The 21,238-nt window shown below is 38.6% G+C and overlaps 1 protein-coding gene across 1 annotated transcript in view; it reads left to right on the plus strand.

Moving 5' to 3' along the window:
• xkr7b (XK, Kell blood group complex subunit-related family, member 7b) overlaps positions 1–13,721 on the plus strand; it is a 73,611-nt gene extending 59,890 nt beyond the window's left edge. The window contains exons 2-3 of the mRNA XM_056250010.1: positions 2,614–2,813; positions 11,832–13,721. Of these exons, the coding sequence (XP_056105985.1) occupies positions 2,614–2,813; positions 11,832–12,808 (1,177 nt within the window). The 3' untranslated portion in view covers positions 12,809–13,721. The remainder of the gene's footprint in view (positions 1–2,613; positions 2,814–11,831) is intronic.
• Positions 13,722–21,238: the final 7,517 nt, after the last annotated feature.

Raw genomic sequence — 21,238 nt, forward strand, 5'->3', positions numbered from 1 at the left:
CCCCAGGCAATGTATAAGGGTTTTCTCTAGCAATTTTTCTGAAAAATATAAAAATGTATTGTTGTGGCAAAAATTCATCTCAAACAAACATCACTGCGTAAGAGACACTCAGAGTCAAATTATATAAAATAGAAGTATTTATTCTTGCAAGAATAGGAGCAGTCTAATACACAGTTGTTACCCTGTGCAGAAGAGTGACACACCCCCAGACAGACTGAACTAGCTTTTATCTTAGTTTCAAGGCCTTCTTCCCCCCAGAGCCTTCCTCCCAGTAGTTTTCCATAGATGTCCCTAGTTGGCCCACTAAGCTCCCCTGCACCAAATGGCCTTCTGACATCTAGGTCAGAGGTCCTTGTTCGTCTGTTCTCTGGAGTGTCTCCCCCTTCTGCCTCCCCAGGTACATAAACAGAATCTTCTCTCACTACAAGTGAGAGACACACATGTGACATTCTTTGAATCATCTATATTTAACTAAAGATCAATGAATATCATTAAAATTGCCACCACAACTCCTCACTTTTTATCATTCTGATTACCCATAATCACAATAATAAACAAAAAGACAAATTTTAAGTCATATCATCACACTTATACTCTTCATCTCTGATTTTTCCATAAATGATCACTCTCCTTGAACCTGTGAAGAAAAGTTTAGAATGAAGAAGCACAAGGCTGTTTTTGTGGGGGAAAAGCCCCGTAATATTTTAGCAAGCAAGTAAACATTTTTACTGGGCCGGGCTAAACGAGAAATCAAATAGTGACGAAAGTGAAGGACGAGAGAGGACTAGACCTGGACTTTGTTGTTGTTTTGTTTTAGTTTATGTGGCAGTTGTCCTTGAGGGGCTACCGCTTTACTTTCGTTTTGTTGTTTGTTTAATTGGTAATAAAAAATACGTTGAACGGTTGCCTGTTCTCGTCTTCTTCTTCCCTGAGCCTTTAACATTACTCCAATTCAGTTGAAGTAATTGAGAATTGAGAATCTAATTGATTATTGAAGTAAGTAAATCAATTTGACAGTGAAAAGGAGAAAGAGATTGAATAGAATTTGAGAAAATGAATCTGAAAATTGTCTGAAAGAGAAAGAATCAGTCATTCAGTTATCTTTGTCCATGGACACATTCAGTGCATCCTTCTGAACAAAAAAAAGATGGCTTGAGCTTATGCTCACAGCATTGACCGCGTGTGTGTTTATATGGTATCGGGTTGTGTCTTTTTCTTCTCCTGCCAAAAGCTGCTGACAGGTGAAAAGCGCTCAGTGCCACTCTCCTGGTGGTGTCATATTGTGATGGGCACTTTGACAGTCAGTTCACTCAGCTCAGCCAAAGCTTGTTTTCAGATAGTTTAGGTACTAGACCTGTCTCACCTACTTGCCATTCAACCAGGTTTCCACCAGAATTTCCCTACAGTAGTTTGATATTTTGTCATTTTACAGGCTTTTTTATAGATTGGCCAAAGAGAGAGAAAACGCTCCTTTCAAAAGCCACAACTCAAATGTAACAACATTTAATGCCTACCTCATTAAATATTCATGCACTTTGTGCAAGTCACACTCACTCACACACTGTGTTTAGTTTCAGTGTCTGAGGGGATGAAGTTAAAAATGTCAAAAACAGTGATGGCTAACGCATTAACTGAACTGATAGAGAGGCAGTATTGTGTTTGTGGTATATTTCAAGAGATATAAGACAAATAGCTGATTTTTGTAGCAATGTTTCGCATATGCAAATATTCCAACAGGTTGCATCATGTTCATGTCCAATCAATGTTATTAACCCCATGAATATGCAAATAAGAACGTTAACTACATTTAAATAAAACCAATATCATTTTCTAGCAGCAGTGTCAGAAGTTATTCTCCTCAACTGGAATTTATTTTCAGCTGCAGTTTTTACCTTAAGGCATGTTTTTGGAACCATATAAGACTCAGCAAATACTTCATTTGAATGAATTAATTGGAATTCTAAATCTAAAAAAGAAGTGCTCTGCTAGAGTGGACTTTAAAACCAGTCCAAAACTCTGTTAGATTACCCAGTAGAAAGCTGTATAAAATAACAAACAGGCAGCAAGGAAAAACAGTGCTGAATTGGAGAGAAAGGCGGATGAGAAAAGCTGAGCATCCAATCAAACTCTATGGTCAATTGATCAGTCACTTTATACTGTCACAAATATATTTGGAGAAAATATTTGGCCCAGCGTTTGTTTTATGTGTTTGGCTGGTAAATCAAACTTCTGCTGTTGTTTATGCATATTCAAAATTGTGAATTTTTCTTGTCATAAATATGCATATTGGTAATATCAAGATATGTTTGTTTGTACAGTAAACTACTTTCGTGCATTGGTGGGATTCCACCACAGCAGAACAAAACACTGTACTAAATGCTTCACTAATTAGGCCTGAATATTTGAATAATTATTTAATACATTTAATTATTGAATAATTGCCATTTTGAAACCCTGGTTAATTTCTGACCATTACCTGCAGTGGTCTAACTGTTAATGTATATTTACAAACCTTTTAAAGAGTGGCTACAGAGAGCAAGAATGGAACGTCGTTTGACCTTTAATTACTGAACCTAAATAACAACTTGACATTTCCCCTCTGCATGTTTCTAGGTACGTCCACACCTTGTACCTGGGAGTGCAAAGTCGTTGGCATAGCGACCCGGGTCAGCGTCATTTCTACTGGCGTCTGATGTTCGAGAGCGCTGACATCAACATGCTTCGGCTGCTGGAGGCTTTCCTGAAGAGCGCACCTCAGCTCGTGCTACAGCTCAGCATCATGATCCACAGCAACCACATACTGCCCCTACAGGGTGAGAGAACACACACACACACACACACACACACACACACACAAGGTTTCCATGAGATGCTTTTAGTTGTGCATATATAATGGGAAGTGTTGAGAACGAGAGAGAGAGGACAGAACACTTGTGCGATTGTGCTTTGATCGTCATGACTTATTCATCTGGCCACTCCTGAGAAGAGTTTTGCTTGTGATGAATTAAACAAAACGTTTAACATGCTCAACTCTGTGCAATGGCATATGAAATGACTCTGGCAACTCAGATACAAGCATGGGGGGGGGGGGGAGGGGAGGACAGCAATAGGTATGATATGAAAATATATAAAATAATCAACAGTTTAATAATAAAAATGATAAATAATAATAATAATAAAAGCACACTACCATTCAAAAGCAAGGATGAATTAAATTGAACAAAAGTGACAGTAAAGATATTTTGTTTTAAAAATATATATATTTTAAATAAATGATTTACTTTCTATTCATCAAAGAATCCTGAAAAAAAAAGATGTTTTCCACAAAAATATGAAGCAACACAACTGTTTTCACCATTGATAATAATGAGAAATGTTTCTTGAGCATAAAATCAGCATATTATATTGATTTCTGAAGGATCATGTGACACTGAAGACTGGAGTAATGATGATGCTGGAAATTCAGCTTTGACCACAGGAATAAACTACATTTTAAAATATATTAAAATAGAAAACATTCACAATTTATATATATATATATATATATATATATATATATATATATATATATATATTATATATATATATATATAGTCTTGCTGAGCATAAGAGACCAATTCCAAACTTTTGGAGGGTATTTTATATATATATATATATATATATATATATATATATATATATATATAGTATATTCTTATTATATAGAACAATGAGATTTAATGATGTATAAATCATTAAAGTAAGGTAAAAAATTTACAAAAAACACAGAGAGGACTTTTTTGCTTCCTCAGAAGTCCACCACACACACCACTGGGAGAGAGAACAGCACTCAGGAGACAAAAGATGAGAGGAAAAGGATAGTCAGCAGAAAAAGACGAGAAGATAGAATGAGAGAGAGAGAGAGAGAGAGAGAGAGAGAGAGAGAGAGAGAGAGAGAGAGAGAGAGAGAGAGAGAGAGAGAAGAGAGAGAGAGAGAGAGAGAGAGAGAGAGAGAGAGAGAGAGAGAGAGAGAGAGAGAGATGAGAGAGAGAGAGAGAGAGAGAGGATTAGGTGTATAGCAGCCGCACAGAGAGCTCAGAGGGACACACTGTAGGACTGAACAGACTCAGAGATGTTCTGATTAATTCTGGGTCATGGGTTTGGTTTCCAACTACCAAACAGAAAGGCTTTTACCTTGTTGTTCTTATCTTCTTTCACTGGCTTTTCCTTTGTTTTTTCATCTGGTCTCATGGCTCTGCCTGTCAGTCTGACTCAGACCTTTGACCTTTACATTGTGTCAGCAAATTCCATTTGAAAGTGAGCGCCTGTATGCCGCACTCACTGTGGAGAGCAGAGCACTTGAAGTGAGCGCTCTGAGGGGTGCAGTCTCCTATACTATGGCAATGCTGTTTTATTCAATGATTCTGATGGGATGATGTTGTTTTTCTATAACTGCACTGCTATGAAGTAGAGTAGCGCCTAGTTTGTTGAGCACATTACAGTTTCACTTAACTATGTCCTTTTTAAAGAACTAAGCTTCAAATGAATGGACCTACAAAGAGATGTCTACTAGGAATATTAAAGGCACAATATGTACGATATTTGAAAAAAATATACAAAAATCCACTAGAACAATGTTATATATATTTGTTGACCTTGTGTACTTACATTATCTCAAACGTTTCCAACAATGTTTAAATCCAGGGAACTAAGCAATCTTAACCAGGACACGGACCATGTCCGTGTCATTGCGTCGCCTGTCAATGACGCCATATAAGCATTTCCCTCAATTTCCCTGTATTTGGCTTGCTGTCCGCAGTAGAGGGGCTCGAGGAAGGAAGGTCATATATATATATACTATATATATCCCCCAGTGGGACTACTAATGCTTGGATGATGAGTATGGTAACAAGATGCCTAATTAAGTTGGTGGGGTTGGGGAGGTGGAGGGATGCCAAAACAGATGATAGCTTTCCATCAGCTGGGGAGGTAAAGACGACAACTCCCATGAATCTAAACGCTCATTCACGGCATCATCAAGCCACGCCTTTTGTTTTAAATCTAGCGGCGAAATTTACATTTGTGCCTTTAACAATATATTCGCTATGATTTTCCTGGCTATATACAATTGTAACATTGTGAGCTTCGGAGGGCTTTTTAAAATGCCTTTTTATTGATTGATTTTTTTATATATAAGTTTCCTAAAGCGCATAAGACTAGTTTTACATTCCCTACTTGTCTCGTGACTTGCAAGTATTAAAAGCATTAAGATGTTTTATTCAATCTGATTTAAAATATTTATTATTATGTTATTATTACATAATTGTGTTAATTAACATACCCTCTTCAGAGCATGTTTGGTAAGTTTTATTCGTTTCCATGAAATTCCGATCTGCGCATCACTAATATTTTATATATATATATATTATATACACAGTGTATAGTCAAAGGGCATGAAATTATTACTTTTTAAAAAATTTAGGTAAACTGCAGGCCTGTTACAAAAAAAGCAAAAGATAACCATTTTTTTTCCTAGCTAAAAATACCGTAATAATGTGAATAAATCACTTAAGTATTTGGTTGACAGCCAGAGAAGCCACAGGTAATCATGAACACTCTTCTCTCTCATTCAAAGTTTACCCACACACACAGAAATGTGTTTCTCTAATGCTTAAAACAAAACCAAGTTGTTACTTGTTCAAACACATTACTTTCAACACATAGGTGATGCTTTTAAACTAGTAATAGAGGCTTGAGCTGTTTTTAAGCAAGGTTATTCACTAGCATAAGAAAGTAATTCACAGAAGAGCATTTTAGAAAATGAAACAACACAGACATGGCATGCAAATTAACCGCACAATCAGCCAGCACAATTCTTTCTTTGTGTATTCCCCATTGTGTGTTTTAAGGTCCTTGAGGTCTTGTAGAGAGTTTTTGTTCTTTGAGGACTTGACTGTAACTGCCATGTAGCCGTTTAATTCAATCTAAAGCACAAATACTGTTATCAAACGCATTATCAAACATCTCCTGCACTTTCTTCCACCACATCATGTTAAATGCAGCGCAGTAGCAACTTAAACTTCCCTCCCTCCCTCTCTCTCTCTCTCTCTCTCTCAGCACTGGCAGTGCTGGGCTTTAACTTGTCTTATCCCTTTCTCTTTAAACTGCATTCTAATCTGAGACAGTCTTTGTGGCAGCGGGCTTGCGCTGCGTCTGATGTTTTGATTTAATTAAGATTGCCAGCGCATTGCTCCATGAGAGCCTCTGAAAAGAGGCCGGGAGAGAACGTGGAGAGGCATGCGGGCAAGCTGGAAGCGGAGCGGGAAAACGCAGACTAATGCCTTTCAGATCTGTGCTAATTAAGACCTCACTTAATCTGGATCTGCACCAAATGAGTTGCTCAGAACGAGGGCTGAGAGAGAGAGAGAGAGAGAGAGAGAGAGAGAGAGAGAGAGAGAGAGAGAGAGAGAGAGAGAGAGATGAGAGAGAGAGAGAGAGAGATGAGAGAGAGAGAGAGAGAGAGAGATGGAGAGGAAATTAAATGCAAAAGAGTAAACACTCAATAAAAAGCAAGGGTCAGGCTTGTACAAAATGATTTATACTAGTGGTTGACATGGTCAATATATAATTATCGCCATCAGCTGATACGGTTTTCTGTTTAGCTGATAAGCAACTTATTTTGACAGCGCTAAGAACACAGTGCTTGAGCGCAGACTCATCCTCTGTAATAGCTCCGTTTAATAAATTAGTATTCAGAACTGTTTAACACATTTTTAGCATGTTACTTTACTTCAATAGCATACATATTTGGGCCTCACCTGGGCCAACTATGGCACATATGGTTCAGTTCTGCAGCGGCAAAAGTCACATGGGCCCACACACAGCAAGCCACAACTCACACTAAAACCGGCTTGATGTGTGCGGGCCAGAACTTAGCCATATGTGCTATAGTTGTCCCAGATGAGGCCCGGATATAAAAATCCTTATTAGTCGATTACTAATTTGAACCAGGATCAACAATCAAAATTCATAACTGGAGCAAGTGTGTTTCAAGTTTTTATCTGTATATTTCATTCTCACTTGTTCCAAAAAATGAACCATGCAGCGCACATATTTCACCATGTCTTCTTCTAATAAAATATATGTGCAAAATGGACACTGATCCAGCAGTACGTCTGATCATGAACGCGATGACAAGATGGATTATTCTGATACACCGAAGACAATGATGTAGACCGAAAATTCAAAGAAGAATGGACAAAAAAGTAACTATGCTTTTTATTCTCGTTTTTAGACCAATAGCTCTGCAAAGTTAAAATGCTGATTTGTTGATATTTAGGAGAATAATTTAACGAAACGTATTTGCTTCGTTTGTGACAGTTGGTAATAGTCTCCAATGATACGATTTTTGTGAGTTTGTTGTCATATAGGGTTATATTTTTAAAATACATCAAGGTACCTCCAAATCTGTTGTTTGTTTTTCTTCGCTCATATTTACATATTCATTCGACTGTATAATGAGTGTGTTGCAGGTCTGTGTTTTATTGGTTGTTGCCTTCCTTCTTCCCTCCCTCTACACTCCCACTTTTCCACAGCTTTACACGCCCATTTTTTGAGGCTTTTTCAAATCAGAGGTGTGAACAAGCAGTGCTAAAAACAGGGGGTTTCATGACACTTTAAATGGGTTGAAGTTACAAGTGTGTGTGTGTGTGTGTGTGTGTGTGTGTGTGTGCTTGTAGTAGGACAGGAGAGGAATCAAGCACCAGAATAAAGCCAATCTGCCTGGACCCACCAGATACACAAACATGCAGTGAGCTGTATTTAAGAGCTGATCCCCATGATAACATCAGCTCAGTGTGGAAGCCTCCTGAGATTGCTGCACATCTCTCAATCGCACACACACTCACACACACACACCTCCTCTTCACCTTTTCACTCTACCTTGCGCTTTAGCGTACTACTCGCAAACAAAATATAAAGCGCCCGTCTGTCTCCCCTGTCAGCAAGTCAAACACACACACTCACACTCAGTCTCTCTAGAGAGACATCCTCTCAGGCAGTTGGGGAACAAGCCCTGCGATTTGTTGTCTCAGCAGGTGTTGTAGCTTCTATGAAATATGATTTGAAATCTAAAACAAGAGCAACAAACGTTACAAAACTTTGAACAGTTTCTTTTTTCCTGCCATCACCCTTGAAAGAGCAGCTCTCGCATCTCTGCCAGCTCACGTCAGTTTGTGTTTCATAAGAGCCGTGTGTGTGTTTGATGCGTGATGTCTGGAATTAAAATCGCTTTGCTTCTTTGCCTCGTAAGAATATATTCTCTCAAAATGATGCAAGGTATATTCGCACATTCATATATTATGAGTCCAGAGAGGCAAGCGACATCAATTAGGGCCTAAATTATTCATGTTTTGAAAGTTAATTATTCAATCGCATGTTCATTTAGCAATGAATCATATCTAATTAATTATTGAAGGCAGAAGTCTGAGAATGTGGAAATGTAGTGATTCTTAATGATTTTGATTAGGTTTTATATTTAGTACTTGCCTTTTAGAGGCTATTTAACACTAGAACGGCCATGACGGTCATTTTGAATTTTATATCTGCAATAACTTTGTTGAAAAAAAAAAGAAAAGAAATCCTGCTGATAGCTGACTTTACCTAAAAGTGTCTGTATTTTCAGTTAAAATGTTTTTCATATAAATTACACACAAGGCAAAAAAACAAATGAACATATTTACCTATTTCAGCCATAGACGGTCATACTGACCGCACTGAATTTCACGGTATTCTTTTGTTACATTTCCCGCGGTTGACCTTTGTCTCTCTCACTGTCAACAGAATATCTAAATAATACTTTTAGTTGTTATTATCTTCTTCTGAGTTGTGTTGAATGGATATGAAAATAGCCTATCTGTTGTGAATATGCGATAATTACGGTAGGCTACTAATGATATATTATTATTTATAAATGTATAATTAAACTTGTTTAAAGGTACAGTTTGGTGTTGTTTTGTTTTTTTTAAAGATATCCTAATACAATAAATGCATTAATCTCTCAATTGGGTATTTATCATTAAAGATATAGAGTTTGGAATCTATCTTGTGGCAGTTCTAGTTATGGAATTCTGGCACTTCTAGTGTTAATTGGCTACTGCTATAGGAGCTTCATGCAACACCCAGGTTGCTGCCTGATGTAAAAAAAAAAAAGAAGAGTTTCAATTCATAAGCTTGTGATACGATTCCGATCTTCATTCAATATCATTTAATTTGGATAAATATCAAGTACAGTAGCTAAATATCAAGTACAATAGCTATCTTAGACATGTAAATCTGCTTTTTGTGCACAATTGACCTATGGCTAAGCCACGCCCCCAAACGCGATGAGCCAATCACAGTGCGCATAGCTAACCCAATACACTCGGACATTCTCTGCTTCCACGTCCATTGAAATGCATTGCAGTTAGTCAGTTTTCATTCGTTTTTATATGTTTTTTCTTGTCATTTTAAGTTTAAAATGGTCAAACGGTGTGCATGGGGTACATGCAACTCCGACACTAGGTATCCCGAGAGGCAGGGCGACGGTGTGTATTTTTTACCATTTCCCAAGCCACATCTCAACCGAGATAAGTGACTGCTCTGGATAAAGTTATGCGGTAGACCACAACACCAACTAAACGTGGATAAATTAAACAAGAATTAAACAAGGATGTCTACATCTGTTCTAAGTCAACAACGTATTTGAATGTTATCTTTAACATCTCAAACGTAACGTTAGGCTAACGTTAGCCTAACATTAGAAAACGTTGACGTTAGCTTCTAGCTGCGTTGTACATCTCACTTAGCTTCATTAACGTATCTTTAAATAACCGAGATAACAAATGTTAGCAATGTTGTGCTGAATGATTCATGTAAATACTGCAGTGCATGAACAATGCTGATCCTCTATCTTGTTGTCTGAGATGGTGATGGCAACGAGATGCGGTTTATCACGTTTACACTGTGACCTGTACATTTTTGCCTGGAGCTGAAGCTTTCAACCTTCTCAACAATAAAATTATTAATATAACCCTCCAATGAATAGTTAAGGCCTTTCGGTGACTTTGAGATGATATATAATCTTTCTGTCTCCAAAAATCATCAATTGCCACCTGTGAAATGTCTCCTACTGTGACAGCGCCTGTCACCGAATGTTGACTGTTTGTCCGAGTGAGTGGAGGGGGCGTGGCTTAGCCATAGGTCAATTACTATATGCACAGGTGGGTCAGCAGTTTATACAGTGACCTTGCACGATGTGTAGAAATTGTGATTGGTACATTTTTGTGATTAAAACCTATACCTTGTCAATACGTGTGTTCGGCCCAGATCCGGCCCACATCTGGTACGTGTGGATTCCACGTGTACCAGATGAGGGCCGGATCTGGCCAGAGACTATGTTGCTGTCTGGGTTTACTTGGGCAGCGTGAGAGAGTGAGACTCTCATGCTATCACACGTGTCTCATTTGCATCTGTATAAGATACCTACACTATAGACTGAGCTATAAACTAACCTTTTAGACAGACTTAAAATGTATTTTCATAAGGTTTTATAACATCCATTTACATTTTGTGTATCATTTCTACAATTTGTGCGGTTTAAATGACTGTTCTTTCAAATGACCAGTCATTTTCACACTCAGACCTGAAATCTGCTGTATGCATGTGTGTGAATGCAAACGCTTCTAGCTATGCAGGCTTGATTTCATGCATCGTTGCCTTTCAAAATGTGTCAGAATGCAATTCTTAACGCAATGCACTGCATTCTCAGCTACAAGGCATTTCCTGCTGAAAATTTTAAAAAGAGCTGGTGTTGTGTTTTGTTTGCTGGAGCCCAGCATGTGATCCTGTTGTACTGGTGTTCCAGCTTCTTGACTAGTCTAACCAGCAAAACGTCATTTCTCAAGCATTTCTCAGCATCACCAGAAAAAAACAAGCTGTTTTGCTTGAAGGGTTCTTATAGTTTTTCGCTATTTTTATTTTATTTCTGTTTCTATTTTCAATTGAATTTAGTTTTCCAGAATTTCCATATTTTCGGTTTATTTTTTTATTTATATATTTATTTTTTCGTTTTAGTATTTAGGGCTACCAAAGTTATATGCACCAACTGTATGGCTTAAAAATGTTTTACAGTAGTCTTGTTAATTGAGTGCTATCAAGTGGCCTTTTCATTTTTCAATACAGGCGGGTTGTAAAGATTTGAAGTTTAAATATGCCATGTATCAAAAAGTAAAAATAATTTGTGGCCTTTTTTTGGTGGGGGGGGGGGGGGGGGGGGGGGTTGGAATCCTGAACAGTATTTTGTTTAGTTTCAGTTTTTTCGGTTATTGTTTCAGTTCATGAAAATGTTTTCATTTTAACATTACCAATAGCAATCTACCAGCTAGACTAGCACCGCACTAGCATAAACCAGCTTGGACCAGCATGGAACTTCATGGCACTGGTCCAAGCTGTTCTTTTAAGCAGCAGTGGTTTAGCATCATCTATGGCTAGTTTACTGTCATGGTGTGGCAGCAGTTTGAAGGGAATCTTGCTGAGCACGTTAGTTAAGAATTAGTTAAATTGTTGACATTTATACTGCTACATGAACAATAGCAAATCCTGTTTAATAGCACAGACATTTAAAGGTAACTCCATTGAGCCTTGAGTAAGGTTTGTTAACCAGCACTGTAATGCAAGAAACATCTCATATGTATGTAGAACATGCCTTGCAGTGCAATTGCCAAGTTTATTTTGCATACATTTGTAAAGTGTTTTCTGGCTTTATGCTTCATTACTTAAGCGGTCTCTCTGTTCTTCTTGCTGTGTCTCTGTAGGTCTCTCTGCATCTGCCTCATTGGTTTCACTCGCCTGGATGATCGCTTCCTACCAGAAGGTTCTGCGCGACTCTCGTGATGATAAACTCCCCATGTCCTACAAGGCTGTGATTGTTCAGATGCTCTGGCATCTCTTCACCATCGGTGCTCGAACCATCGCCTTCGCCCTCTTCGCATCAGTCTTCCAGCTCTACTTCGGGATCTTCATCGTGGCCCACTGGTGCGCCATGACCTTCTGGATCATCCAGGGCGAGACCGACTTCTGCATGTCAAAGTGGGAGGAGATCATCTACAACATGGTGGTGGGCATCATCTACATCTTTTGCTGGTTCAATGTGAAGGAAGGCCGTGCCCGCTTTCGGCTGGGTGTGTATTGCTGCGTGACCTTAGTTGAGAATGTCGCACTCACCACCGCTTGGTATATTCACAGGGGACCTCGCACTTTGGACTTCTACGCCCTGATCGTCGTATGTGTGGTTGTGTGTAGCTACGCTTTGGGAACGTTCTTTATGTTCGTCTATTATTGTCTGCTCCACCCGGACGGACCCATCCTGGGCGCTCAGTGGAGCTGTGTGGAGGAGGGAATGGGGGTAATCGGCCTGGGAGGCGTTGGGGATTTGGGGACACCCTTGCCCCAACCGGACGTGGTTACTAGCCCTCCCAGAACACTCCAGAGGACTAATGGTGGGGATCGGGAGATTGGGGCCGGGGATAGAGACAGTTGCCTCCCTGTGTTTCAGGTAAGGCCTCCTAGTGTTCCCCCAGCTTCTTCCCCACGTCCATCAAGAACTGAAGGTCCCGTTATCCGCATCGACCTCCCAAGAAAAAGGTACCCGGCCTGGGACGCCCACTTTATCGACCGTAGGCTGAGGAAGACCATCCTGGTGCTAGAGAATACGTCTCCTGTGACGCCCCGAATCCAGTACCAGAGCTTCAGCAACCCCAAAGAAGTGATGGAGTACGAGACTACGGTATAGTGTTGTTCATACCTCCACCTTCCATATGGCATTTCTATGCAGAGGTGGGACTCAGGAGGCAGATACCACCATGAGGTTACGGTCCGATCTTTTATGGTCGGCATGGTGCTACACGGTGGGACCTCAGCATGTTTGGCATCCGGATGCCTGGGAACGCTTGACTGGTCCGAGAGTGCACATCAGGCTGGATAGGAATAACGTGGTGTTTACATGACCTGCATGGGAAGTGAATCTAGGAAAGGGACTTAACTTTCTGCCTATGCACTGAACATTAGAAAAGAGTTTAACTGACAGTGATGAGAAAAAGTGGACATATGTAAAATATAGATAAACTGACCAATCAGTATTTCGCAGGTCCATCCTGAGTGACTGTTTTGGTCTAAGTTTAATGTTTCAGTGACCTGAAAACAGTACAAAATGTGTATTATTGCTTCTGTGAATGGTGAGGTTAGCGAGTTCAATCAATCATCCATTTCCTCAAAAAAGTTCTTCTGTAATTATTGACTTATTTATTTATTAGATTTATTTTTAATGACTCTGTGGCCATGTCTTTGATATAATTCTTCTTATTGAATATTCATAAATATATATTATCTTTTGTTATATGTATACAATAGAATGGTGCCAGTGTGTTGGTATGAATGTTTTATTTTATTTTGGGGGGGGGGGATTCTGTATGTTTGACTGGTCATGCTGCATTGTTTATCTGTAAAGATGAAGAAAATATGTCATATAGTAAGACAAAAAGTTGTGATCAAATTGTAGTTGGATAAAAATAATGCTGTAAAAAAAATAATACAGATGACAGCCTCGGAAAAGTATTAAAAAAAATTGAATATGCGTGTTTGAGTGTTTCATGAAAATGGTTTTGGGACATCTGGAACCAACAAACTTGCAAACGTCTGAGTGTTTGTGTTGCATTTCACACAGAGAACACAAATGATTGACAGTGAATTCATAATAATGCTGTATGAGAGCTCTCTTTACAGTAACTAAAGCAGCGACCAGCGAGTATTGGTTTGCTCCGTCCGCAAGCCTCAAAACCCTTCTACATCTGTATGTGTTCATTTCACTCATTATTTTGTTATTTGGATGGGGCGGCCATTGTTGTGGTTATGATGATTTTAGATTCTGAATTGATGGGGGTTTTATGGTTTGCCAATTGTAATTGCTCTTCTTGGCCATGAAAATCTGCACTTAATGACGACTATTGGGGACAAAAATGTGTGTGTGAATGCCTGCTTGAGAGAAAGAAAGACTTTTTTGTCACCTCATAAAATGTTAAGATCTCTTTTTAGTTTAACAGCTTAGCTCTTTTCCAGGGCTTTTTTGAGTAACGACAATTGTAAAGAAATCACCCCAATTACAAGACCCAGCAAAAGACATCAGCTGAAGTTTTTCTGTCTCTTTCTCTCTTCATCTGTGAGGTCTTTCTTGCTGCTGTTAAATTCCATTGCCTGGTTAAAAACCAGGCAGAAAAAAAAAAACCCAGAGTCATGGTCGGTAATTGCCAAAGACAAGAATCCTGCTGTCCAGTCTGAAGACGCTGATGGACAGCAAATGATGCTCGGGGGCTGTAATCACGCTGCCTCATAGTGGGATGTTCACACTTACAGTGATTTTATTGCAGGAGGTTATGGAGAAACTGTGTTGTTGTTTGCAAAGGCCGTTCCATTCTGCTAGATGCTTTAACCTCATTGTCTGCACACCTCGCTCAAATCTGATCACATTACTGGTAAAATAAGATGATTCTGATTTCAAGTCAAGTCAAAAATTCACAAAACAGCTGAAGACCTCTTCACTAACTAGCCTTTGAAGAAGTCAGCCCTTCTGCACTCTAGCATTGAACAACTCTGATACTTTGGAAAGTTGGTATAGTGGCACTACTTGTGTAGAGTTTGCCTTTCGATTAATTCCTTCTGCTTGAATTATTCTCGCTCTGGGTAAAAGTGTCTGATTAAGGAATAAATTTAAATGTAAATGTAATTTGACAAGGCAAAAAACCAGCTAAAATTAATTCAGGAGTTTGTATAGAAATTGTCACAGTCATCATACAGTGTCATGAACAGGATGAACAATAAGCAATGCATAAATTGAAATGCTAACAACTTTTGACATGAATTTCCATGAATCGTTGTTTAATTATAGCCCCGTACATGGGCATAAACACATCTGATAGATCAGCAGAATCGCACCTAACAATAACTAAGTTTTACAGTATCACTGTAAACTACTAAATGTCACGTGATGGATCACATCCCATTTCTTGGATCTCTGAGAGTTGCTGCTCATTTGCATAATCACGCCCATATCACAACACCAACAGTAACTATCATTTGTTTCATTTTTTTACTTCAATTTGATATACTTTATCTGCACATTCTGAGGATCATGTTATGTTTGAACCAGACAAGACCCATTCAGATTGAGTTAACTAGACTCTCTCCGACCGGATCATTGAATCCGTGCTTAAAAGGTGCAGTAAAAGATTTCTGAGAAACATTGTTGATATTTGAAATTCAACCCAAACAAACACATGTCTCCCTTCATTGCTCCGCCCTCAAAATGCATGAACAAGCAACCCAGACAGCAACATAATGTCGGCCCAGATGTATGTTGCTGTCTGCAAGAGTGGATGTCTCTTTATCAGTGAAACTGAAGCAAAATAATGCTTCATGAAAAATAAAGTGAAGCCGACGAACGAACAACAAAAAATGAACATGCAGTATACAAGAGTATATTCAAGCAAGAGCTGGTGGTAAGTCGCCAGCTACACTCTAAAACTGTCCTATTACAACTTGGTTCTGTGAAACATAGCAAAAACTGTCAATTACTGTACGTACAGATCCTGAGGGCCAGATTTACTAAACAGGGCAAATTAGCGTGAAAGCGCAATTCCAAAAAAGCGCTGATGGGAGTGGAAAGTTCTGCGCATGATCTACAGATGACACGCAAATTAAAGAACAATGACGTATTATTTCCATAATGACAAACGCAATCTACCAAGAGCAGTGCAAATTAGCGCCTGGTTTAAGACGTGCTTTTGTGGGGTTTAAATAATGGAGCAAATACCAGTAAGTTGACTAGCACTGAATACATCTTAAATCACCTTGCATGATTCATGATTCAATACTCTCTTGCCATACATTTAGCGTCCCGAAAGAGAAACTGCAATAAGGTCAGCCGCAAAAATATCCAAGTTCACGCTTATCAGCGCTAATATTTCACCTGTCTTTAGTAAATCCTGACAGTAGGTTTTTAAATCCACAATAGGGTTTGCTTTAAGTTGCCCTTTAAGTTAAAATGTTTGTACAGTAACAAAGTAGGCTACAAATTAGTTACCGTCCCATTTCTCTCCTATCATTCTACATTATTTCATGTGTAAAGCATAGACTATAGTATGTGACATATGACAAACATAAACAATCTAGTGACAGAAAGAGAGCATGAGACACTTCGAGATGACTCGTATCCTTTCACAGGTTGCTGTGGTAACTGCAGGATCATTAAGCAGGGCTGCAGGTATATGTGATGTGTGTGTGTAAGTGTGTTTGTAGTCTAAGAGCTTTTCAATGTGGCCCCTCTTCTGAAAACTGACCCACCATTAGCTCTCCTCCCTTCTCCACTCATACCCTTAAGGGGGTCAACAGTGTCCTCGTCTACTGTAACAAGCACACACACACACACACACATAGAGGACATGTACAGTGAGGCTCTCCAGGTCAACAGTACACTCAAGAGAAAACCCTTCATGTACAGTACATGGCATGCAATGCAGTATAGCATATTTGCAATATCTTTTATATTTCTCTAATATGATGTAATAGTTTTAAGTGAAGGAGGATATTCCACCGGCTGGACTTGAATATCTAATATTTGAGTTCCAGAGCAGAATGAAGCCAAACCTGAATGTGTGTTTCAGTGAATTATAATTATTTCAGGGGCTTTCTGACCAGCGCATGAAGGTCAAATTCAACCTCGAGCATCAAATCCCAATGTTAACACTTTTTAAAGTGTATTGTAAATTACAGGGTTAACTATTGGCAAGATTTTAGTCAGGCTGCATAATGCATACAGGAGCCTCATAGCTATTTGACTAACAATATTTTCCCCTGCACAGCCTGGGTCACATCAGCAAAGTATTGTCCTTCAAAATAAGACCAAGAATAAGTATTAAGAAAGTTGATTGCACAATGACTTTAAACGCACTAGTACACTGCTTACTCCTCCCCTATGGCCCAGATCTTTGATTTTAAGGGTCTGTTGGCCACTGTCCCAGTATGACATTGGGTTATGTTCCCCCTAAACTGAGCTACCAGTACATTCCCCATCCCCTGGGCTGTTTAACCATCCAGATCAATCCAAGCACAATGTCTCTGACAAACTGCACATTTCTGTATGACTTAAGATTAATTCAACTTACCCTCATGATGAAGTTTTATTAAATTCCTCTAGTTAGTATGTCACAGTGCGTGGTGAAAACGGAACTGTTGCAATGCACAATCAAATAGCCAACTCTTTCAATTTGACAAGGGTAAACAGGCCAACAAACTCCAAATGCTAATTTAACTGTAAGACACTGTTCCTCTACAGAGTATAAAGGATATAACAAAGTTTTTTTTTTTTTTTTTCAGCTCAAGGCAATGAGCGAGCATGCCGTCTCTCTGCAGGTGATTAGCTATCTTCCAGTGTTGCCTCACATTAAAGTGCCACTCCCCATTGAAGCGCAAGAGCTGAGCCACATTGCCTCCCAGTGGATGTTTTGAGTAACTGCGAGTAACATTGATATGACTGAGCTGTAGTGGGTAAGGTCAAATTCAAACCACTGAGAATTGTCTTTTTTTTTTTTTTGCACTCTGGGAACATAGTGAAATGTTGTAGTTTCTTCTACATTAGGGGTTTCCACAAACCCACAAATATGATCATCCTCACGTTAGGGACCACCGTCCTAAAATTTCAAAGGCATCTATCTTTTATAAACATCAAATTTAAACACCAAACTAAACAAATTTAAACAAAATTAATATTTTAACTCTAAAATTAGTTTCTATGAAGTTACATTTTTATATATTTGTTCTGCTCATTTTAGTAATGTAGCCTACTGTTATATGGAGGCCTATTATTTATTTTTTATATTAATCACATATATTTTTTTATTTTAATCGTGCTGTTCTTGTATTTATTTATTGTAATCTAATTTATTTATTTGGGACTAGGCCTACTTATTTATTTGATTCTTATTTATTTATTTAAATGTTTTGTTTGTTTGTTTGTTTGTTTTTACAGTTTTTTCAGTCTTTCTCTTCCTCGGACCCCATGTAAACCCCTGCTCTAAATGACGGTTTATAAAAGCACGTGCAGTTTTTATTTTAAATGGGCTATATGTTAGAATTTTCACGTATTCATAGCTTGTTTATTGCCAATGTGTGAACACAGGGGCGTTGCTAGACATTAAGCTCTACTGGGGCACAGGCCCCCCATTGTTTGTCTGAGATAGCAAGCGTAACTAAGGAGGGCGGGGCTTATCGATAGATAAATTAAATTTGTTTGTTTAAAAACACCATGCTGGGAGTAACTTAGGGGGGTTTGGGGGCATGCTCCCCCGAGAAAATTTGGATTTCTCGGACCTACTTATGTGCATTTTAAGGTGTTTGAATGCCAACAAATTGGATAACAATAGCTTTAAAATCATGTTACACGAATTTCTTTTTTTTTGTGCCATAAAAGGCATGAAAATAGAAAACGGAGAGAAAACTTTCTTGCACATTTGCATTCTTCTACATTACACAATGTTAATAATGAATAATTAGCCTTTATATTTTTCAAGAATTTACAATTACATCATTTCAATAAATCAATAAAGAGTTAATACTATATAAAATAAAGAGCATGTATATTCTAAAAGAAAACAAAGTTGCCCAGCCAAGTCCAAACTAAGTTGATTTATTTGTTGAACATTAAACTGTAGGCTACCGCCTATGCTTCATTTTGGCATAACGGTCAATCACTTGACTCTGACTCAATTTTACTTTTAAGATTATTTGTAGGCTATTATTTAGAAACTTTTGTTTCGTCATGTTTTCATAGCCTACCTCGCGTGCCAACACCGGACTTCGGTGTGCTCAGATGTGTGCGCGCTGCTGTTGCTAGGAAACACAGACGCGCGCGGATTTCTGTCGCGTGGGTCAGCTTCTGTTTCGGTTAAACTGCGTTGCTTTTACAAGCATTGATTGGTTTATTACTGCGTTGCAAATATCATTTCTATTACCCTATAATATAATTTATATTAAATACACTGACAAATAAAATAAATTGTTAAACTCAAACTTCAGATTTACTGGGGCACAGCAGATTTATACTGGGGCACGTGCCCCAGTAAAATGGGTCTAGCAACGCCCCTGTGTGAACAGCTTGTAGCGAAGCTTAAAAACACAGATGTGAATGAATCGGTACGTTTTTGCCAAGAATATCAAAAGGATGTGACGTTTACGCGCACTCCTGGAAGACTTTCTTCCATTCTATGACACATGAAATTAACGTGTAACATGTGTAAATGTCTGAAACCTAAAACAAAGATTATGTGGTTGAAAAGTTAAAACACCGAATAGTATATCAAGCGTTGAGTGCGTCTGTCTCTGGCTCAGCGCCAGCCAAAGCGCGAATCGTGATTCATGCATTTAGCAGTTGATCACGTGATGCACAATCACACTGGTGTGATCGTAGGCGTAACGGGTTAAAAGTGAACAAAAGCCTAAATTCAATCTGTTCATCATATAAACAATCGAGTCTCTTCAGAAAAATTGGACTAAACCGCTCAATTCATATGGATTAGTCTTACGATCTCTTTATGAACGTTAAAGGGATACTCCACTTTTTTTGGAAATAGGCTCATTTTACAACTCCCCCAGAGTTAAACTGTTGAGTTTTACCGTTTTTGAATCCATTCAGCCGATCTCCGGTTCTGGCGGTACCACTTTTAGCATAGCTTAGCATACATCATTGGAGTGGACAAGACCATTAGCATTTCTAAAAAAAAAATGACCAAAGAGTTTCGATATTTTTCCTATTTAAAACTTGACTCTTCTGTAGTTACATCGTGCACTAAGACCGACGGAAAATGTAAAGTTGCGATTTTCTAGGCTGATATGGCTAGGAACTATACTCTCATTCCTGCGTAATAATCAAGAAACGTCACTGCCGTACCAGGAGAGCAGCAGGCGTAATGATATGACGCAGCGCCTGAAAATAGTTCCGTTGTGTTGACGGAAGGTGGCCTATTTTCAGGCGCTGCGTCATATCATTGCGCCTGCTGCTCTCATGGTACGGCAGTGAAGTTTCTTGATTATTACGCAGGAATGAGAGTATAGTTCCTAGCCATATCAGCCTAGAAAATCGCAACTTTACATTTTCCGTCGGTCTTAGTGCACGATGTAACTACAGAAGAGTCAAGTTTTAAATAGGAAAAATATCGAAACTCTTTGGTCATTTTTCTTTTAGAAATGCTAATGGTCTTGTCCACTTCAATGATGTATGCTAAGCTATGCTAAAAGTGGTACCGCCAGAACCGGAGATCGGCTGAATGGATTCAAAAACGGTAAAACTCAACAGTTTAACTCTGGGGGAGTTGTAAAATGAGCCTATTTCCAAAAAAAGTGGAGTATCCCTTTAAGCATCAAAGTGTCAGTTGTGTAACATTATCTGTCAATGGAGGTAACGTTAATGTACAGAAAGCTCTCAGATTTCATCAAAAATATCTTCAGTTGTGTTCCGAAGATGAACAAAAGTCTTACGGATTTGTAACGACATGAAGCCGAAGATGAGTAAATAATGACAGAATTTAAATTTTTCGGTGAACTATGATGTAAGCATCGTTCATGTGAGGTTGGCAGTTTGATACGCACTCCGAATCACTGGTTCTAAATAAATGATTCGCAAAGGGTTCGAAGCTTCAAGAACCGTGTTTTGAAAGCTCTCATCATAGTATCTATAGTAAGATATACGATCAGTTAGCTACTACATGTCCAATATTCCCTTGTAAACAAATGAAAATTGTGTTTAAAGTGATCATACACTTACAGTCTGTGTCTGTGAGGCTAGGAACACTGTTTTGAAGCTACAATCATGCCACATGAAATCTTTCATTGATTCCATCTTTGTTTAATTTTTTAGAGTTTATTTAGCTAAACTTGCTTCTTTTGCTTGAAGTTTGCTGTCATCGCAGTGCTTCTTGTTGATTAACGTTACTTGTTTACAATTTGCAACCATTTCACCCACAGCGTTTTTTGTCCATCTCAGTGCTGTTGTTTGTTTACAATTTACAGCCATTTGCTGTTTTCTCAGGCCTGTTGATGAGCTAATTTAAATCATTTGCTACTCGTTAGTGACTCACAACTTTTTGCTGTTTCGTTAATTAAATTATGATAATTGTGT

This window comes from Rhinichthys klamathensis, unplaced genomic scaffold (assembly GCF_029890125.1).
Source record: "Rhinichthys klamathensis goyatoka isolate OS25496 unplaced genomic scaffold, OSU_Roscu_1.1 h1tg000066l_1, whole genome shotgun sequence".
Classification (NCBI taxonomy): Eukaryota; Metazoa; Chordata; class Actinopteri; order Cypriniformes; family Leuciscidae; genus Rhinichthys; species Rhinichthys klamathensis.